General features: G+C 37.3%; 1 protein-coding gene and 1 pseudogene across 1 annotated transcript; both read left to right on the plus strand.

Annotated features, from left to right (window-relative positions):
* Positions 1 to 291: 291 nt before the first annotated feature.
* LOC138319747 (uncharacterized) lies at positions 292 to 10,487 on the plus strand (annotated as a pseudogene).
* Positions 9,902 to 22,414, plus strand: LOC138319145 (proton-coupled folate transporter-like). The gene is made up of 6 exons (XM_069262087.1): positions 9,902 to 10,065; positions 10,460 to 11,397; positions 11,629 to 11,871; positions 12,568 to 12,651; positions 14,600 to 14,756; positions 20,847 to 22,414. Exons 2-6 carry the CDS (start codon positions 10,548 to 10,550, stop codon positions 20,974 to 20,976), a joined length of 1,464 nt encoding a protein of 487 aa, XP_069118188.1. The 5' UTR covers positions 9,902 to 10,065; positions 10,460 to 10,547; the 3' UTR covers positions 20,977 to 22,414.
* The last annotated feature ends 517 nt before the right edge of the window (positions 22,415 to 22,931 follow it).

Raw genomic sequence — 22,931 nt, forward strand, 5'->3', positions numbered from 1 at the left:
GGGTCATCAGGGTTAACGTTCGAGACCTATCTAAAAATTTAATGTAAACTGAAATGCGCCGAATGAGTACATGTTGGCGGGAAATCTATTCCGCGTATCTTGATCGATTTTCTATTACCGGATCACCATGTTTATTTGAATAATTAATAAAAGGGTGTTATTCCTTTGTGGAGACTCTATGTTATAAGATAGGAAAAATTATTGAACACAGGCACTAGTTCTGGCTGCTACTGCTAGGCTATATATATCTCGGTATGTACACGTCTCATGTAAGCATTGTATATCTACATGTATACTTTTAACTTAGCAACGGCGACCTTGACTTGGCGGCTTGCTGTTTGGGCCGAGGTAATCGTCTTATAACAAGTGACATCAATATTTGTACGGTAAAGTATTGTTTATGTTGTAGATACTGTTTTTCTAAACGTGATATGGAAATATAGATCTTGATTGAGTGTTCACAGTTGTATGATTTACTATAATGTTTTAGGTCTGAAAACACAATACGTGTCGGTGATTAACTCAGGTAATGATCTACAGAGTTTAATCTACATACGACATGTGTACCTGTTTATATATGTTGGCAGTCATGCGTACAAAGACATTAAAATTGTACCAGCTTACTTCGCCCCGTTACTGATTTGTCAAACCTTTAAATTAAATAGGAACTTGTATTTAATTAATCTATAATTATTATATATATTAGCGTAACCAAGGACGTATCACTTATAAATTCTTGACGTTACGTATCTTATTTGTATGATAAAGAGAGGCGATGAAATCAGGTGAAAGTTTGGGAAAGTGAAGGGGGAGGGGGTGATACAATAACATGTATGTATATTTTATTCGATCTGCTGCGAATTATCAGTAGATAATTAGTTACATAGGTCGCAACTATAGCCGGCCCTTCTCGTCGTTATCATTATTTTATAGTGTAAGTCTACAATTCTCTTCTATAGAACTTCAGTTTTAATCAAAATAGAAGAACAAAACTAAGTGACCTCATATATTCTATATAAAAATTGAAAAATTCATATTTTTGCATTACAGGCGTTTGACTCTCTATATATTTTTCTCTCTATATTATGTATTTTATAATACTGTGTCAGCATTGCATAATTTTGTATATAAAGAGAGAAATATCTATAGAGCCAAACGCCTGTGTTATAGTTATTTAAAACATATACATGTTCAGATTCTGCTACAGTACTGGACTTAATATAAGCCTGCAAATATTCAAACATCACAATTCACTTCCATTTAGTATGCCATATTTTTGTCACCAAAAAACAGTTAACAGTTTGTACATTCAGAATGTATTACAACGGAGAAGGTCGTCTGTATGGGACTATATTTATATATAAGATTTTCGTGAGACAAACGATAACAAGTCAGTTATATAATTATTATTCTAATTATTTCAATTTCAAAACAACCATCCAAAACCACACAAGAAAAATATACAAGTTTGATGTCCTCTAAATACACAATAAGCATATAGGGAACAGTACACACATTTGCTTTTAACATTATCAACATGACATAAATGTCATGGTAAGCATAAGTTGGCGGAGGGCAATCTATTAGATATAAAAGTAAGATAATCAGGACGTGCTGCCACTACTTGTATAAAACATCATTTATATTTAGACGGTTACGTCACGACATTTTCCACGTAAACCCCAACGACACACAGGGTAACGGTACGTCAAGCAGACGACGTCATATGTACATAAATAGTGCAAAATTACAAGTTAATTAATTACTTGGGAGCAAAGGTTTTCTTCACCATACCATGAAACAAATATTTACCCAACATACATGTATTTAAAATTTTAACACATTAGCTTTTGAATGAGAAATACCCCTTACAATAGGTGTCTGTGAAAATGACTAGAATAATAATAATAATAATAATAATAAAAAAACACGAGAATTTCATCAATGCCATTCGAGTTACAAGATTACAAGATACTAGCCATTTTAATCTAAATCTCTGTTTTGGGAGTGCATATTTCAAAAGAGATTTTCGTCTGCAATGAGAAATGTAGATGATTCAAACGCATCCGCGATATCATTGATAAAGACAATACATTATGATCAAGGGCTGAGTCTTGTAGTACTCCTGCTCTTATCCTTCACATTTTAAATATACATACAACTATGTTTCTATACTTCAAGGTTCATATAAATGTTATGGGGAAATTCTATCATATAAAATATATATGTATTTTTAACGTTAAAGCTCGTTTGGAACGGATAAAATAAGGATTTTTAAAGAAATAATTATAAATGCTGATAAAAACATGTCCGTTTCTAATAGGTTTTATTAGTTTAGTATCCTATCTTAACAGCCAGGGTCACTAGGACGGCCTCCCATGTGTGTAATGCTGGCGTCACACTGCCCCGCATTTGACACAGGATATACGAAAAAGAAAATGTTCAAATTCGGCGCCTATGTGACCGCATTGGGCTATTCGTGAGGGCATCTTTAGCCATCGTATGGCCGCCGAGGAAGTTTTTCAGGCTTCGGCAGTAACTTCATGAGTGACGCAAAAACCTTTGGCATGCCAAAAATATTCCCGAACACGACGCGATGGCTCATTTTCGTGTTGAATTCGAGTATCCATCTTGCCCTTCGTCAGGCATTCGCGAGGCTATCTTGACAGTTCGTTTCTTCTTCGTCTTTCCATCGTGTAATCATCGGCGACAATGGACACATTTATATTCACGAACGCAATACGAAGGAAACACGAAGCTTTTCAATGACCTTAAGAACTCAACAAGAGTACTTGAAGCTCTCGTAAGGCCGTCGAAAAGACATCGTATCACAGAACGAAGTCATCACGATAGAACTACGGTGCTAACGTATGAGCACATGTATAAAACTAAACACCAAAGTATCTTCCATCCCTCGGCGTTTAGGAAGATTTGCGAATGCATTGCGCACAAAATTGGCTGATATTCGTACTTGTATCGGTCGACCAACATCAATATATGTTTTATTATGTTAGCAGAGGCATGTTTTCCCTTTTGCCAGGGGTTTTGAACAGCACAAAATTTTGATTGAAATCATCCGCATTTTATATATTATACACGCTATAAATACGCAAAACATACTGAATACATGCTTATTATATGTGCTGTATATCCTCTGTTATTCGTCGATATACGCAACTGACACGGATTTCCGGCTTGAAAGCGAATGCGACAGTTTGTAAAACGAATATATAGCGTACCTATCACGTTGACATCACGAATTAATGTAATTTGTAGTGAATGCATATTGAGTTACGCTTTTGTATTACGCGCGTTTTGTATTTGATTTATGAACATTTTATGAATGCTTAAAGGCCCACTACCTTTCCGAAACGGCTTTTAATTTTTAAAATGGGAATGTAAAACAAGATCGATAATTTTGTAGAGTCCTAAAAATTATTAACTTACCGTTAATACTACATTTATCATCACCTTCTGAACTTTGAATGCTTAACAATGTCACGTAAACTAAAACTAACGTATACATATGACAGAAAGCGACATATCTGCCTGTCATTTCGGTTTGTCGAGAAGTATAAATGTAGTAATGGTTCCTCACAAACATCCCAACGCAGCATTCCAATGGTATCCAGCAAAAAGACTGTCTGTTTGAGGCCATGGATTATGTGAGGCCACAGTTGAAGAGAACATTAATGAGTAGGTGACTTTCCTTATCACTGAAGGATGACACCAAATTACCGATGGCTGGTCTTTTTGGAGCCTGCCCAGACCTTATGCAGCTTTATATACAAGGTGTAAAGTCTCTTCATTCCATCTGACTTGCAGATGTTAAACGGAGGAAGCTTCCAGCTCTCACCCTTTCTCTTTCCATAAGACTTTCTTCCTGATCATGTCCTTGAACAGACGGTGCCACTATCTCTACCGCACGTCGTGTTCATTCAGCCACTCAAACGCAGCGTTCTCTGGATCTGGAATGAAATACTGTTAAAGTTTCTCCATCAGATTACTCTCTATTGCTTGTACATTTCTTTCTCCTTGCATCCCTCAAGTTCTCAATGATAGAAAATGTAAGCGGGTCATTAGCTGGAACCAGAAACTACCTCCATTTCCCTCCTCATCGGCCGTTGCTGCAATAGGACGGCTTTGATTCGAGATGGCAGCAGACTAGCATTGATTGTATCTGGATGGGAGATGCAACCCGTTCTTTTTAACCACCACCACCCTCAACCTTTACATCATCTGCTTCTTTGACATGTTGTTGTGGTGGGTGTTGTTCTAAAAAAACGATACCGAAAGGCCCGAGTACGCTTCTTTTATGATAGATGCCCTTTATGCGCAACACATCCGTTCTTTCCGCTACACGTGCCAATACATAATCAATACATCCGTAATGTTCCCGTAACAATCACAACACTTCCAATTTATTTCCTGAATACACGCGTTATATATTCGTAATTGCTTTTTACCGATTGTACCCCTCACGGGAGAGCATCCGTTATCGTATTCGCTTTTATTCGTGACATTTCCGCCTTTTCTCGTCATGAATTTTGTTTTATGGTATTAATATATCCGTAATTTTTTACTTGGACATTTGTTACTTTAGGTCAATTTTGTTGCGGATGACACTATCGGATGAAATTTGTGACCTTAATTCATCCGCAATTAATCCGCTCTTCAGTTAGTCCGGGCTTTAACCACAGAAATGTTATGATAATAAAGGGAAAAAGCAGGCAGCTGCATTACTTCTATATAATTCCTTATTTATTTTAGAGGTTTTGAAGATTATATATTAAATCTAAAGATCCTATTACTGATTCAATACTGATTGGTAAACTATTACACTTAACATGCCAAAAATATTTTTTCCGTAAATTCTTTTAATTTTAATTGCCACCTTGATTCAAACATGTGCTTACAACAATCTATTCGGATGAGATTTAACGAAATTTTATTATATTTTGTTGTGTTGTAATGTTTGCTTTTACTTTCCAAGACGGAGGGCATCGTGTTGCCTTTATAAGCGCATCGCATTTACAACACGACGTCACATAGTCGCCATGTCGCCTTCGCTCAGCATTCGTGTGCCCTTCATTTAGACTTCTAATCTACATCCTATATAAAACACATATCCACCTTGACTTCATGTTTAGTTCGGATATAATCGTGTGTGGCCTTCTTTAGGCATCGTATTTTCACCTGCTTTCCCTTCGGTGAAGACGTCGGGTAAGACCACGTTCGGGACGATTTTCGCCCGAAATTGAAACCTCTATATTCGTATAGCCATCGGTATCAAAATCGGGGTAGTGTGACGCGGGCATTTATGTGTTGCCGCGTGTGAATGTCTGTATGTTTTGTAAGGCTGTGGTATGTTCGTGTTGTGTCTCCTTGTAATATTGGGACCCTTGTCCGTTTTAAAGTCCTATCTTACTGAAGCGTACCGCAGAAGACACCAAACTAGCACACCCCACCTGGTCATATTATACTGGCAACTCACAAAACCAGTCGTCCTATTCGGTCTATGCTAAGCGCTTAACAGAAGCATAAACTACCACATGTATATACCACTGTGTGTTTCAACCTCGGAGCAGAACCCAGACCTACCTCACTAGGGACGAGCACTCATCTGGAAGCCAATTATGAGGCGATATCAAGGGAGACGTTAGGAATAACAAAGTCAGTTAGGAAGAAGAGAAAAGATAGGATACTAAATTTAGCCACCTTTTATGATAATGCAATAGACCTAACTGCAGTGCCAACTTATAAAGCTGTATTTCCATGATGAACAGTTTTATTCAACTGTTTTAGAGTTATCTCTCCTTTATTTGCTTTATTTGATAGAAAATTCATCGATTGTGCAAGTTGAAATTGTCAGATGTAATATAAAGAGTTACTTATTTTCTGAACATGATATTAAAAGAAATGTTGTCATTAAGTAATGCTAGGAAACAAAATCTAAATCGTGCTCTGAACATTCTATAGAATACAAAAATCTAACTTTTCATTTTATCTTCAATTTCAGACATCATAAGCAGATCACCATGGCTGAAGATACAGCAATTGAAAAACACATCAAAACTTTTGTATCAAACAAGATTGGCGAATCAGTGTACCTTGACCTGTCCAGGCCCAAACACGTGATCATCAAACACAAGGTGAAGAGGGGGGTCTATATCGTTAGCCTCACTGTGGGTACGTGTTCTACAGCACCACAATAACTACCCAGTACAGCGATACCCATATAGGACGCTTGTACGAGGCCAATGGTGTCAGGAAGATTGCTCTAAATATTGATGATGTCACCATGACAGTTTTCTTGTCGACCGGTACATTGATGATACAAGGAAACTTTGTACTGGAATGGTTCACTAAACGATTTGAGGACATTCTCAACAACTATGATGCCCCGGAGGGTCCTTCTCAGCCTGTATTGGCCATGTACTCTCAGTATGAGAGTCAATGGAAAGACATTATCGAGAAAGAGAAGAAAACTGCTGGTTAGTATAAAATCTAGTGTGGTATTGACTGATGGAGGTAACCTTTTCAAGCCTTAGAAGATAATGTCATTTAGCATTATTAGCTCTAACTGTTTTTGTTGTTGTTGTTCAAACTCATGAAAAGAATAATATATGTTCAAGACCATTTGATGTTCGGACTGCATTTTAATTAAAAACCAAATTGATCCATTGAACTAAAGGTTGCAGCTGGTTGACTGGATATTCAGTCGATATTTATTTTCAATGTAGATGATTTCTAAATAAAAGAGTGAGGAAAAGAAAGAATAATAGAAATAAGTCGTTGCTTTTTTTCACCTTAGATGATTTATTAAGGAAAGAGTGGGAGACAGAAGAAGATGCCTTATCAAAGGCTGATGAATTACCCGTCGTTCTAAAGGAAACCATTGTAGAACCAGAGAAGAATTCTTCTACACAGGAAGAGGAGATTGATTTGATACAGCAACAGCTTAGTTTTGTTAGGATCGATCAAGTAAGTAAAGTATTCTCATACATCAAATCTTATCGTATTATGCAATAGGGATTTCGTTCTTAAAAACAACACTTTAAACTTTGAATGGCTCATCTGGAAACTTTATATATAACATTGACTGTCCCGGTGTTGTTGATCATCACCAAGACATGACAATGATTTAAAGTTACACATTTAGGGAGGAAGTTCAAATCTGACCACTAGTTCATTTATAGACCCCTTACAAAATTGTAATCTAATGTGATTTTTCTAATTGACAAACATTATAACGCTTCGATTTGCTTTTGAATTGTACTACACTAGTGGCAAGCCAATGGAAATGACAGAGTCCTAGCATTCAGAATGTCTTAACTAAGATATGCTATTTCTTCAAAAGTAGTCATCCAGGGTTTATATTGTCTGAAAAAAATGGTTTTGCGCAAGTACCCAAATATTTGCCTATTTTCCGAAGAAATATCTGGGATTTAGAAATTATCTTATTTATAACATGAATATTATAAAAAAAAATCGACATTCAGATTTTTATAGAGTTTATATCATACTGTTGTAACTGGTCAAGCTAAATGGGGAACCTTTTTGACTAGAGAAACAAGAAACATGGAAAGATATATACAATATACCCTTCGAGTCTACCAATAATACTAAACTTCAGTGGCTTCAGTTCCGAATTTCTCACTATCTACTAACAACTAACACTTATCTTTGTAAAATTGGCCTCTCTTATAATCTTCACTATATGTTATGTTCTTTAGAAAGGGAGACAATCACCCATATGAAGTTCAGAAACTTTTTAGCTAATTTTGAAAGTCTTTTAGATATTCTGTTTTATTCCATTTGCAATTAATAAAGAAACATCGTGTATGCGTGTTTGGACAAAACTAGATCATAACGACATATATCAAAGAATTGATAATGAAATTGTTCTTTTTACAAAAACACATTATTTACAAAACAAGATGTTTACATGGTTTTTTAAATGTTTACGGGGCTCTTTTACTACTCCATTAAAGAATATTATCATTGGTTCAAAGATATATAGCTTATGGAAAAAGGAGAATTTTTTTTTTTTGGAAAGAATTGGGAAAAAAATGGTTAAAAGCTGGTAGAACATGCAAATCACCTGACAGTTTGCACATATCCTTTATTATGATAGCATATATATTTATTTGTTGTCTTACGTACATGTGATATGCTTGTCTTTTAATTGGAATGATTGAGCAGCAGTAATTTTTAATTTAATGTCAGCATTAAAAAATCAAATTTTCTATCATCTTGCGCTCCGTTTCTCTCTCCTTTCTTTTTTTACCCTTTTTATTCACTCCGGGTTTAAAAATTTTAGTATTTACATATAAGAATATATCTGTATTTAATATGTATTCTACATAACTCTCTATTCATTATAGTGTACCTCCTCATTCTACATATTACATTCCCATAATCCTTTGTTTCGTTATTTTATTTAACAATTTTTATGTCCTCCAAACTCTTCTATTACAAAGATAACTGTTTATATTATTCATTTGTCCTTGTATTTTTTGGTTGAGTATTATTTTTGTTATTGTATTGAAAATAAAAGATTGACATCAACTTAGCTATTTATGAAAATATCTATAATATTTCTAGTGTAGAACGTGGCATTTGACCTGACAACTGCCCGTTTAGAGGATTATTGGGACAAGGCGGTCCGTGCAATGGGAACGGTCCATACTGTAGTTACCCTCTCTGGTAAAGATACTGCCTGCACCACTGGTTTAGTAACCAGGCAAACAAGGTGTATATAGCAACCCCTTTCCTAGATACAGTCAGACTTATGGATATCTGTCAATCTGTCCTCCAACACAAGCTCACCACCGCAAACTTGGAGGCTTTGTACGTACGAAAGAACTGTGACCACAAACTACAGATATCAGACCTTAGACGGAATGTCCAGAACCAACTGGAACCAAAAGATCAAGTGTTTATAGAGTACAAAGTATACAGCAGAATTGTATATCCTCTGAAGAGGTTCCATGCCAAGTTCATGGCTTGTGTGAATAATGGACAGGCCCAGGTAATGGCGACCAGCGCTAACTTCCACGCTGACCACTTTCATTATCCAAACTTGGACAGTGTTCTGTTTTTAACCATGTCTGAGGGCAGAGTTCACTCACAGATACCTTAGAACTATTCAGGCCTCACAGCTAGAGGTGACAATAAAAAACATAGTTATTACTTCTATCCAGAACTCATATAGACTAATATATAGAGAAAGGTAAGGAACTCCTCCGTGACGCAAAATTGGGTAATTTAGTTCAAAGTGTTGTAAAAAATCCAAGCAGCATATCCAGACTTTCTCTATATATTAGTCTATATATATAGTGTGTCTTTGACTTATCAGCGTGCTAAATACATATGGTTAATATAATCAATAATCATTTACCAGTTATGATTGCCGCCATTGTGCCTGTATCTGATGACATTGAGTACATTCTGTTAAATTTCAATCCTTGCGCTGCTAATGTGTCGATGCTCCTCGTTTTGACGACTTGGCTTCCATAACAACTCAGATCTCCAATACCCAGGTCATCTGCTATCAGAATTACTACATTTGGTTTAGGATTTCCTGGTGATGCATTTGTATAATAAAGATGTATCAACGTTCCCAGTAGTTTAATTGGGAAACTACATTGATCATTGAGGTACATTTTGATTTTCATATCCGTGTTAGATTGAAACAAGTACGCACTTGTTGCAAGTCGAAACTGAAAGTAGAAACCGGAAGTTTACAATGAATGTGATACACAGTGCGTTATTTTTTTCATGCGCAGAAAAAAAATTGAATCGCCGATATTTTCGATAAATTTCAGACGAAAATTTAAATGTTGTTTTATCTTTTACTATTTTTGCCGAGTGTTTTAGTCAACACATTCTTATGCGTGGATATTTGAGTTATTTTTTGAAAATATTCGAGGTTATCAATTGTAACCTAGTTCATCACGCTTCAGCTCCTTTCCAGCAACATGCATAATGCATGGACTGATAGCGCCTGGTTGATGTGTTGATAACATTCGACGATCATGTTAACAAACCAGTTTTACCCGGGTAGGTGACCGAAAGGTTATTTTAAATCTGTAGATATTTTTGAACAATCAGTTAATGAACTTACAGGTAGCTGCGACAATAATATGGTACTACTGTGCATTGCTGCATTGTAAATTATCAGTGATAATAGAACGCATTCATTAGAACGAAGTAAATGTTTAATTTATAGTGTCGCAGCTGTTGCATTCAGAATTGAAATTATGCAAATAGATACATACTGCGTGAAATAGACCAGGTCCAGGTAATTTATATTGATATGTATCACTACATGTACGGTGTCAATTAGAATATTTTATAATTAACTGTATATTATATCATGGAAATGGTGGGATCTCTTCAAAACTGTATTTACAATGATGAATGTAATATTAATGTATGTCTTTTATTTCACCAGGTGTGAAATTCCTAAATTGACAATATAATCATTCGGAATCCTGCTAGGAGGTAATAATAATCTATATACATCTAGCTGTGAGTTGTGCATGACCATCAAGATGACATTTTGTGAACAGACCATTGGCCTGCTTCGTAAGACTACAGTGGAACCCATTCTATTTCTGTACATGTTTGCTTCTTTCCTGGAGTTTCCTGTATCCCAAGATCTTGTCTACACAAGGGTGTGTCTGGAAAAGTTCTCCAATTTCACCTATATTTGTGACAATCTCAGCAACAAGACATTGAAGAAGGAAGCAGGTTCAGTTCAAAAAGATGCGTCAAGCTGGATAATGTATCTGAATGTAGCCTACACAATTCCTGCTGTGATCACGGTCACTTTGTTCCTGGGTCCCTGGGGTGATCGTTTGGGGCGCAAGATCCCATTGATGCTTACGATCATTGGTAACATGCTGCTAACTGTGTGTAATTTAGTTGTATCCTCGCATACAAATATCTCCATCAAATATATCCTTGTTGGTAAAATCATCAACGGCATGACTGGTGGGTTTATAGGTTTGATGATGTCTGTATATAGTTATATAGGCCATGTGTCTAGTGCTCAGAACAGAACCAGTCGAGTAGGTATTGTTGAAGCTATGATTTTTCTGTCTGGCACTGCAGGAGTTCTGATATCAGGGATAATCATTGATGAGACAAGCTTTAACTTTGTCTTCTCTTTCATTTGTGTGATCCAGTTTTTAGCGTTACTCTACACAGTGTTTTTGCTAGGGAATGTCCGGCCTTCACAGGAGGAGACTGACATATCCATCTGGTCATACACAAGACTTTTCTGTAAGGATTCTTGGATATGTGTCTCCAAGCGTCGTCCAACCAACATTCTTGTTTACCTGACTTTAGAAATTTTGGTTTTAGTGATCCTCATGATCTGCACATCAGGTAAACTCATTGATTCCTTTTACCAAATAAACTGTTGGGATTGCATTGATTATATGCTTTCATACTAATTATCTATACAATAAGTGGAAAATAATAATAAATTTTGAAATTAGTAAATATAAATAATAACTTTTATATCTTTATCTGCAAGAATATCACTGTCTTCCTAAATAAGACTGATGAGCTTGTGGAAGAATTAAATTTCAAGGTTTCTTTTTCACCTTTTTTTAGGAGAAAATGATATTCTTCTTCTGTATACAAAACTGCCACAATTTAATTGGTCACAGACTACATATGGGTTTTTCAAAGCTGGAGAGAATTTTGGACGAGGTTTGACTGTGATTGCCCTACTTCCATTCCTGCGATTCAAGTTCCAAATCCAGGACACTATCTTGATTCTCATGGGTTTATTCTCTAAAGCAACAGGACTTGTACTTCTAGGGCTTGCATCACAGTCCTGGCAGTTATATCTAGGTAACAAAATAGATATACATGTACTAGCAATCATTGTTATTATAACAAACATTCTGTTTCATTCACATTATTGGATTTGAATAATTTTATTTGCTGTAATCCTTTAGGCACTTGGCTTTTATTTACCAAGGTAACATTAAGTTAATATCACAGCCACTAGTATTTATGGAAATATCTATAAACTATTATTTTGAGTGCATTCAATAGTCCACTTACTTAAAAAAGTTACTTATGAGAAGGGTAATACGCTGGTGCCAATTTAAAAAATGAAATTATTTCGTAACAATATGTAATTAAGTAAGTAAAAATATTTTGTGAATTATTTGATTATTATTTAATTAAAAACAGAAGCAGACAATTTAGTATTTTTCTTCAGTTACAAAAGTTACTTACTTTATACCATTGCCACCTTTGAAAAGTTTGAGCTTCTAATTTTACTTCAAGCTAAAAATATGAAAAATAATTAATTGCATCCCGAACAAATTCTGCGGCACTATATCCTATATGGTATGAAGTACTGATTACGCATGCACCAAATGTAAAATAAATCATTTTATATGATTTTTTGTCTTAACTTGACATTTATATATGTACACGATTAAACGCCAATTATTGTTCAAATGATGAATATCATTTATGCTCTGTTGGCGGTGGAGCGTCTTTAATTAAAAAAATTTAATTGTACGGTTTGTTCAGTTCCTGTAATCAGTATCCTTCAAGGTTTCCCATCAGCTGGTCTCCGATCTTCAATGTCCAGTCTTGTGGATACCAATGAACAAGGTATGCCAGATCCATTACAAATAAATATATACAACTAAGTGGCTTTACTTAATTTATTGTCAACTTCATTTATTTCATTTGCCAAAGAAGTTTGTTTTAAAAAATAAAGAATTATCAGGTATGTTTTAATTTCCCTGAGTTATTCTGCTAATATAACTAACGATCAAAAGAAATGAAACACACATTTGCTAGGGAAAATACTACCTAGCTATAGAAACAGCAGGATAGTGGTTCTTGTTAAGTCACCAAAATAAGGATTCAACTTTTCAGTGTAAACAACAAAGAGGCAAAACAGCTTATTAGGTCATCTGACCCGAAGGGTCAGGATGACCTATTGTCATCATGCACCGTCCGTCGTCGTGCGCCGTGCACTGTGCGTAAACTTTTCATTCAAACGACTTCTTCTCAATAACCGGAAGGCCCAGGGTACTCATATTTGGCCTGTAGGTTGCTGGGATGGAGGGCTACCAAGTTTGTTCAAATGAATGACCTTGACCTTCATTCAAGGTCACAGGGGTCAAAAAGGCTAAAATCTTTAAACAACTTCTTCTCAAGAACCAGAAGGCCCAGGGTACTGTTATTTGGCCTGTAGGATGCTGGGATGAAGGACTACCGAGTTTGTTCAAATGAATGACCTTGACCTTCATTCAAGGTCACAGGGTTCAAATAGGCAAAAATCCTTTAAACAACTTCTTGTGAATAACTAAGAGGCCCAGAGACCTGATATTAGGCCTGTGGCATGCTGGGATGAAGGGCTACCAAGTTTGTTCAAATAAATGACCTTGACCTTCATTCAAGGTCACGAGGCTCAAATAGGCTAAAATCTTTAAATGACTTCTTCTCAAGAACCAGAAGGCCAAGGGTACTGATATTGGGCATGCAGCATGCTTGGATGAAGGGCTATCAAGTTTATTCAAATGAATGACCTTGATCTTCATTTAAGGTCACGGGTGGCAAATAGACTAAAATCTTTAAATGACTTCTTCTCAAGGACCAGAAGGCCCAGGGTACTGATATTGAGCATGTAGCATGCTGGGATGAAGGGCTACCAAGTTTGTTCAAATGAATTACCTTGACCTTCAATCAAGGTCACAGAGATCAAATAGGCTAAAATCTTTAAACCACTATGTTGTATTGTACTAATAGTCAGATGACCGTTAAGGCCGATGGGCCTCTTGTATTTGGTGTTAGCATGTTTGGGATGAATGTCATCCAATTCCCATTCTTTATACTCCAGGGATTACTATCACTGTCGTTAAATTACTGAACGCAGTTCAGGAGAAAAAAAGCTGAGCAATCACAGGCCTGCAGAGATTTTCTTTGAAGATTACAGGAAGAATGACGCTCAACTTCAAAACAACATAGTCAAACACAGCGTACTATTACTCAATTCTTTTGATGTACATTAAGGGGTGAAAACTATATACTCAGCTGGTGTTAAACACAGTCTTCAATTTTGCTATAACATATTCCACGGGTGGATATAATGACAGTGATTGTAGCCCCTGGAGTATTGAGGATGTCCAATTCCATTACCTCTCTTTACTTGAGTAAGATTATTGTGGCTAAATACTGCAAAGTTATAAATTTCTATTATATTCCTATATTTGAATTACTGGTACTTCTTGGGATTAACCAGGGCACTCTTTTACATGGAATGTCAATGTGGTTAAATATGACGATACATCAATAAGGTCTGTAGCATGCATGTAAATTATGTTAGAATTGGTAGCAGATTATTGATCTGCAAGTAAATGTGATGTGGGTAAAGTATTATTTACAGTAGATGTCGTTTACTCCCACCTTCCATCGATAATGACATCATATTGATATATTATTTTTGTGATATTACTATCACCGGAAGGTGGGAGTAAACGACATCTACTTTACCTACATCATTTTGATGTCTCAAAATTGACAACACCGTTGAGCTGTTTACTATTTACAGGACGCTTGTTTGGGCTGGTGGCTAGTGCTGAAAGTGTTGCCAGCCTCATTGCTACAATCCTTTTCAACAGTTTATATTCTGCCACGTTAAATCTGTATCAAGGGTCTTCATTCCTCCTGGGTGCCGGACTTGTAGGAATAGCTTTTGTAATCATCATGTAAGTATTATACCATTTATACATGTATAAGGTAAGAAGATTCATGATTATGTTGGAAATCTTATTTCACTACATGCAAGATTGTGATGGGCATTATGTTTATAGTCATTTAAGTGCAGACTTATGATCTATTGCTTAGCAAAGATTTATATATACTTTACACCCGGTCCACCCCAACTGCGAATGATAAATATTATGAAGTTCCTTACCGTCAATCGATTGATTTGTAACACAGCGAGAAATTCTGTACCGTGTAGCGATAAACGCTAACACTCTACCGACACAACGTGGCTATTTTTAGACTCGAGTACTGTCGCCAAATCCACAGGTAAACTGGTACTGGATGCTACGCTCGGGCCTCTCATCCAGCTTAACGAAACTGAATGGCTAGTTAGCTTAACCGATCTATATATCATCAACAATGCGTCTGTATCTACTTAAAAACAAAACAAATATTCTTCAAATTGCATAAAAATTCACTTGACTAGTATTTCTTTATTTTAGATATTTTAACAAATCTTCATATTTCTAGTAAAACTGCATATGAAACTCCTTATAGATCTAGCTATGCTCATTACGTAGGGAACCGCCATAACATGTCCCGGCTGCAGGCCGTGTGCAAAAAGTCAAAACACACGTGGGATTTATAAGACGAGTCCTAAACTGTCCTATATTTAGGATTTTCAATAAGTGGTTTGTAATATTATTACAGCAAAACTGACAAGCTAGAAGGTTAGTGGCATTTTAACCGTACTGTTATATATAATTAGCCATCAGCTTGGATCTGGTGCCGTACAGATAGTGAGTTCACTCACGATGTGATTATTGCAAGCCAACGTAAATGCTATCGGAATGCTCTTTAAAGTTTGTTAATGATCTCAAACACACTTAAAACTTATTGTGGCAATATTAAAGTAACTAAATTATAATATTTTCAAATAGTTCTGATAACTATTCATGTGTAATATCTCCAGACATTGACATGTGTACGGATCGAATACGGCGGACTGCCAATGTTTTTGACATGTTCTGCAAGATATATTTCACTGTTTCAGTTACGGTGGCCAATAAAAGAAAACAAGCACAGTGCAATTATATTATGTTATTTCTTCTAAATACAACACTTTTTGTGCAAGTTGTCAAGCATTTATTGTGAATGTTTTGCAATGAAATTACCACCTTTATAACACTGAATTTGTGGTTCCCCGGACATCGTTTTCCCCAAAATTTGAATGCGCAAAATATACCGATAGTAGATTTTTTTCAGTATTTAAAGCCATAAGAAAAAATACATGTGCAAAGTACACTGGTGTGTAAGTAACACAAGATTTTACGGTATTTGTAACATTTACGATTGTGTTTGGTATAGCTGATGTAGCCAGAGCGCCCCGCGATTTACCTGTGGATTTGGCGACAGTACTCGAGTCTAAAAATAGCCACGTTGTGTCGGTAGAGTGTTAGCGTTTATCGCTACACGGTACAGAATTTCTCGCTGTGTTACAAATCAATCGATTGACGGTAAGGAACTTCATAATATTTATCATTCGCAGTTGGGGTGGACCGGGTGTAATTATGAAATATTTTGTTGGTTAATTTTTCAGTTGTTTATTAAGTAATATTCATTGTAGTCATGATAGACAGTGGAATAAATTGGCTACTTATTGGAGGATTACGGAATTGCCACACTTCTAAATTTCTTTTTTTTTAGCTATTTAAATCACTTTTCGTCTGTGGCCAGTCCGTTCTTATGTCCGTTAACAACTCTTGTTACAGCTGTTTCTCAAATTTCATATGTAGGTTCCCCTAGGACCCTAGTTGTGCATATTGCATTTAGGGACCAATCGTTCAACAAAATGGCTGCCATCTTTGATTTTGATAGTTAAAGTTTGTTTGTGCTATTTCTCAGAAAGTGCATAAGGAGTATCTCTCAAATTTCACATCTAGATTCCCCTAGGGGTCTTGTTGTGCATACTGCATTTTGGGACCAATTGGTCAACAATATGGCCGACAGGCGGCCAACTTGGATTTTGATAGTAAAAGTTTGTTTCCGCTATTTCGCAGAAAGTGCTGAAGGGATTCTTCTCAAATTTCACATGTAGGTTTCCCTAGTTGTGCATATTACATTTTGGGACCGATTGATGAACAATATGGCAGACAGGCCGCCATCTTGGATTTTGAGAGTTGAAGCATGTTACCACTTTTTCCCAGAAAGTACTGAAGGGATCTGTCTCAAATTTTATATGCAAGTTCCCCAAGGACCTTAGTTGTGCATATTGCATTTTCGGACTGATCGGTCAAAAAGATGTCCAACAGGATTTTGATAATTGAAGTTTGTTACTATAACATATCTCAGAAAGTACTCAAAGGATCTTTCTCAAATTTTAGTATTATTTAGTAAAAGTTTGAAAAGCAGAGAAAAGATCCCTCTTTCGTTTGTCAGACATAGATCATTCTTTGATGGGCGCCAAGATCCCTCTGGGATCTCTTGGGTTTTCTTTTTTTGTGATGCAGTACCTGTCAATATCCTCAAATCAACATGTATTCAAGTACTCGTCAGGAAGATATAGACTGCTTTTGTCACTCACTTATAAGACACCTGTTTAAAAGGAAAAAACAAAAGGCAAAAGGCCAGTCAGTAATTCTGAACACCCAATCCATTTTTAGCTTATGTCATGTTGTGGCGTCCGTCGTCCGTCCGGCCGTCAACATTTCCTTTAAATCGCGTTCGAGTTCTGCATGGATTGTAACTAAATTTGGCCACAAACATCCTTGGGGGAAGGGGAACAGAACTTGTATAAATTTTGGCTCTGACCCCCCGGGAGCAGGAGGGGCGCGGCCCAATAGGGGAAATAAAGGTAAATTCTATAATTCGCTACTTGTCCTAGAGTTCTGCATGAATTGTGCCCAAATTTGGCCACAAACACCCTTGAGGGAAGGGGAACAGAACTAAACTTGTATAACTTTTTGCTCCGACTCCCCGGGGGCAGGAGGGGCGGGGCCACATAAGGTAAATCCTATAAATCGCTACTTGTCTTAGAGTTCTGCACGGATTGTCACTAAATTTGGCCACAAACATCCTTGAGGGAAGGGAAACAGAACTTGTTTAAATTTTGGCTCTGACCTCCCAGGGACAGGAGGGGCGGGGCCCAATAGGGGAATTTGAGGTAAATCCTATAAATTGCTACTTGTCCTAGAGTTCTGCATGAATTGTGCCCAAATTTGGCCACAAACATCCTTGGGGGAAGGGGAACAGAACTTGTACAAATTTTGGCTCTGACCCTCAGGGAGCAGGAGGGGCGGGGTCCAATAGGGGAATTTGAGGTAAATACTATAAATCGCTACTTGTCCTAGAGTTCTACATGTAATGTAACCATATTTGGCCACAAACATCCTTGGGGAAAGGGGAACAGAATTTGTATAAATTTTGGCTCTGACCCCTCGGGGGCAGGAGGGGCGGGGCCAAAAAGGGAACTAGAGGTAAATCCTGTAAATTGCTACTTGTCCTAGAGTTCTGCATTGATTGTAACCAAATTTGGCCCCAAACATCCTTGGGGGAAGGGGAACAGAACTTGTATTAATTTTGGCTCTGACCCCCTAGTGTCAGGAGGGGCGGCGCCCAAAAGGGGAATTAGAGGTAAATCATAATAAATCGCTACTTGTCCTAGAGTTCTGCATGGATTGTAACCAAATTTGGCCCCAAACATCCTTGGGGGAACGGGAACAGAACTTGTATTAATTTTTAGCTCTGACCCCCTGGGGGCAGGAGGGGCGGGGCCCAGTAGGGGAATTAGAGGTAAATCCTAATAATCGCTACTTGTCCTAGAGTTCTGCATGGATTGTGACCAATTTGGCCTCAAACATGCTTGGGGAAGGGGAACAGAACTTGTATAAGTTTTGGCTCTGACCCCCTGGGGGCAGGAGGGGTGGGGTCCAATAGGGGAAATAGAGGTAAACAATACAACATGTATTCAGAACATTACTTGGCATTACAAACCAGGTGAGCGATACAGGCCCTCTTGTTTAAACTAAAATTCTTAGGTCATCTGACTCGAAGGGTCAGGATGACCTATTGTCATTGTGCACCGTCCGCCGTGCGTAAACTTTTACTTTCAATCACTGCTAGACAAAAAGTTCTCTGGAGCAGGAGGGGCAGGGCTCCAATAGTAGAAGATGAGGAATTTGTTTTGAAAAAGCTAGTACATTTGTAGTCATAAACGCATCAATAAATTTTGGCCAAATTTAATGACACAACCTTTTGGGAATAGGAAAAGATTTTGTGTAGCAGTTATAATTTGTTGACAATTAAGGCCTATGTATCTTTTGTTGTAAGTGGAATTCAGCATACATTCTGGCAAATATGAACGTAAATCATTCTTAATTGTATTTTACATCTATGTAGATGTGTTTTAGTATACACATTTATAGTTAATAAAGAGGGGTTTTTAGCCCACCATCATCAGATGGTGGGCTATTCAAATCGCCTTTCGTCCGTGGTCCGTCGTCCGTCCGTCCTTCCGTCCGTCCGTCCGTCCGTCCTTCCGTCCGTCCGTCCGTCCGTCCGTCGTTAACAATTCTTGTTACCGCTATTTCTCTAAAAGTACTGAAGGGATCTTTCTCAAATTTCATATGTAGGTTCCCCTAGGACCCTTGTTGTGCATATTGTATTTTGGGACTGATCGGTCAACAAGATGGCCGCCAGGCAGCCATCTTGGATTTTGATAGTTGAAGTTTGTTACCGCTATTTCTCAGAAAGTACTGAAGGGATCTTTCTCAAATTTCATATGTAGGTTCCCCTAGGACCCTAGTTGTGCATATTGCATTTTGGGACTGATCGGTCAACAAGATGGCCGACCAGCCGCCATCTTGGATTTTGATAGTTAAAGTTTGTTACGGCTAATTCTCAGAAAGTACTGAAGGGATCTTTCTCAAATTTCATATGTAGGTTCCGCTAGGACCCTAGTTGTGCATATTGCATTTTGGGACTGATCGGTCAACAAGATGGCCGCCAGGCAGCCATCTTGGATTTTGATAGTTAAAGTTTGTTACCGCTATTTCTCATAAAGTATTGAAGGGATCTTTCTCAAATTTCATATGTAGGTTCCCGTAGGACCCTAGTTGTGCATATTGCATTTTGGGACTGATCGGTCAACAAGATGGCCGACCAGCCGCCATCTTGGATTTTGATAGTTAAAGTTTGTTACCGCTAATTCTCAGAAAGTACTGAAGGGATCTTTCTCAAATTTCATATGTAGGTTCCCCTAGGACCCCAGTTGTGCATATTGCATTTTGGGACTGATCGGTCAACAAGATGGCCGACCGGTGGCCATCTTGGATTTTGATAGTTAAAGTTTGTTACCGCTATTTCTCAGAAAGTATTGAAGGGATTGTTCTCAAATTTTATATGTAGGTTCCCCTAGGACCCCAGTAGTGCATATTGCATTTGGGACTGATCAGTCAACAAGATGGCCGCCAGGTAGCCATCTTGGATTTTGATAGTTAAAGTTTGTTACCGCTATTTCTCAGAAAGCACTGAAGGGATCTTTCTCAAATTTCATATGTAGGTTTCCCTAGGACCCCAGTTGTGCATATTGCATTTTGGGACTGATCAGTCAACAAGATGGCCGCCAGGTAGCCATCTTGGATTTTGATAGTTAAAGTTTGTTACCGCTATTTCTCAGAAAGCACTGAAGGGATCTTTCTCTAACCCCAGTTGTGCATACCGTATTTCACCGCAAATAAGACTGATCGGTCAACAAAATGGCCGACCGGTAGCCATCTTGGATTTTGATAGTTAAAGTTTGTTACCGCTATTTCTCAGAAAGTATTGAAGGGATTGTTCTCAAATATCATATGTAGGTTCCTCTAGGACCCTAGTTCTGCCTATTGCATTTTGCGACCACCATCTTGGATTTTGATAGTTTAAAGTTTGAAAAGCAGAAAAAAGAAGTGTAAGTTTGAAAAGCAGAGAAAAGATCCCTCTTTCATTTGTCAGACATAGATTAATCTTTGGTGGGCGCCAAGATCCCTCTGGGATCTCTTGTTATAACTAGGATTTCTATGGCAGATTTCTTTATTTAAAATTGTACACAGGTCTCTACACTGCTGCCTCAATTTGAAAGACCAATATCACGGAGATCACTATGCACCATTCCAGGAACAAGATGACCAGAGTAATGAAGAACAACCAGGACAGATTCAGGATGAAGAAATACCACACTAATCACAACACAAATACATATATATCTATGTGCTTGGGTGTGATGCATGTATTCTTATAGACCACTACCACATATTAATTGAAAAGTGAAAAATATTTCAGAGGAGAAACTGCACACCCAACAAAATTTAAATTACACCTACCACTTTTGAAAAATTAAAATGTCTTTTTTCATTCAAGTAATATTCAAACTCTGTCCATGTGATGACCAATGGGAGTAGTTCACTATCACGTGATACCCTATAACGTTTGTGCGGGACTTTTTGTTTCTATTGGTGATGGAATGACGTCAAAGGACGATATCTCGCGCTAATGTCATGTCAGTGAGAAGATTACATAGATCGAGTTACTTTCCATCACCATAGGAGAAACTAGTCCCCCACAAACATTATCGGGTATCATGTAGCATGCGATTTAGTCCAATTGTAATACTATTACAAAGGGCAATAACTCTGTAAGATGTTAAGCTGCATATTCTCAATACTTTGTTTGTTTGTTTGTTTGTTTGAGTTTTACGGCCCATCGACAACTAAGGTCATTTAGGGCCAAACTACAAGTCATGCATTAATATCAGGATAAAAGATCAGGGTAAGAAAAGGCAAGTAAGGACTAAAACACAGATTGTAAACGTTTATTTGATAAAAAAAAGGTTTGCATGGGATAAAATAGTTTTGGCTAAAACACATGAGAAAACTCATGCACAATGTTGATGAAACGATGAAATGTTGAGTTGATACGATGATATGATGAGAAAACGTTCATATTTTGTTTAAAATACCGATCTCTTTGAGATAATTGAAAATACGATTATGTCTCACGGCATGAAATAAAGTGTACATGTCGGAGACTTCATAGTACTTATCTCGTATGTGTTTAAAATCAATACAATGGGATAAAACATGCTCCACTGTGAGAGGAGAATCACATGCATGGCATGTAGGAGGATCCTCCCCTCTCAATAGATAGGAGTGTGTAAAATATGAGTGTCCAATTCGGAGCCGAGAGAGAACAACTTCCTCTCTGCGGTCTCTCCGACTGGACAGGTTAGGATTAAGTGTAGGTTGTATTTTAAACAGTTTATTGTTTGTTTCGGTAGACCACCTTTGTTGCCAATGGTGTTTAATGGCTGACTGAATGTAAGGTTTGATGTCGGTGTATGGTAGTTTCAAATGTGTTTGTGCTAGGCGAAGAGCTAGTAAGCTTGGTGGATATTACTTAAGTTGTTGTGTTCAAGTAAAGTTAACACACAACAGACAACAAACTTGTCACCATAACCCATGATCAGGTGACCTAAATACATCTAGTCAATACTGACATCATGTTCTTCACTTGGAATTTAACAAATTTTTTTCTTATTTCACTGCCATATATGGTTATAACAAACTTTTGTGCTGTTAAATTTGTCTGTTTTCATTATCAATAAAACATGTTTTTAATTGTTTACGGTATTACCAGATATTTTCTTGTAAACAGTAATTAAACTAAATAGAATCAACATAACATTTTGCACATCGGCAAACACTAATTGATTCAGAGATGATTGTCTGTTACTTTTACTGAAACGTTTCAAAAATAATGTATGGCTAGAACACCGACTGAATTTCCTTTGAACCATTTCTATTTTATTTCAGATGCAAAGAAATTGTCTTTTCTTCATATAACTGACCCATTCAGCCATGTCATTAACTGACCCATTCAGCCACATTATAAATATCGTAAGTAACATGTAACAAGAGGCCCAGAGGGCCTGTATCACTCACCTGGTTTTTTAGCTCACCTGGCCCAAAGGGCCGGTGAGCTTATGTCATGGCGCGGCATCCATTCGTCAACATTTCCTTTAAATCGCTACTAGTCAGGAGGGGTGGGGCCCAATAGGAGAATTAGAGGTAAATCATATAAATCACTAGTTGTCCTAGAGTTCTGCATGGATTGTGACCAAATTTTGCCCAAAACATCCT

Source organism: Argopecten irradians, chromosome 3, assembly GCF_041381155.1.
Source record: "Argopecten irradians isolate NY chromosome 3, Ai_NY, whole genome shotgun sequence".
Classification (NCBI taxonomy): domain Eukaryota; kingdom Metazoa; phylum Mollusca; class Bivalvia; order Pectinida; family Pectinidae; genus Argopecten; species Argopecten irradians.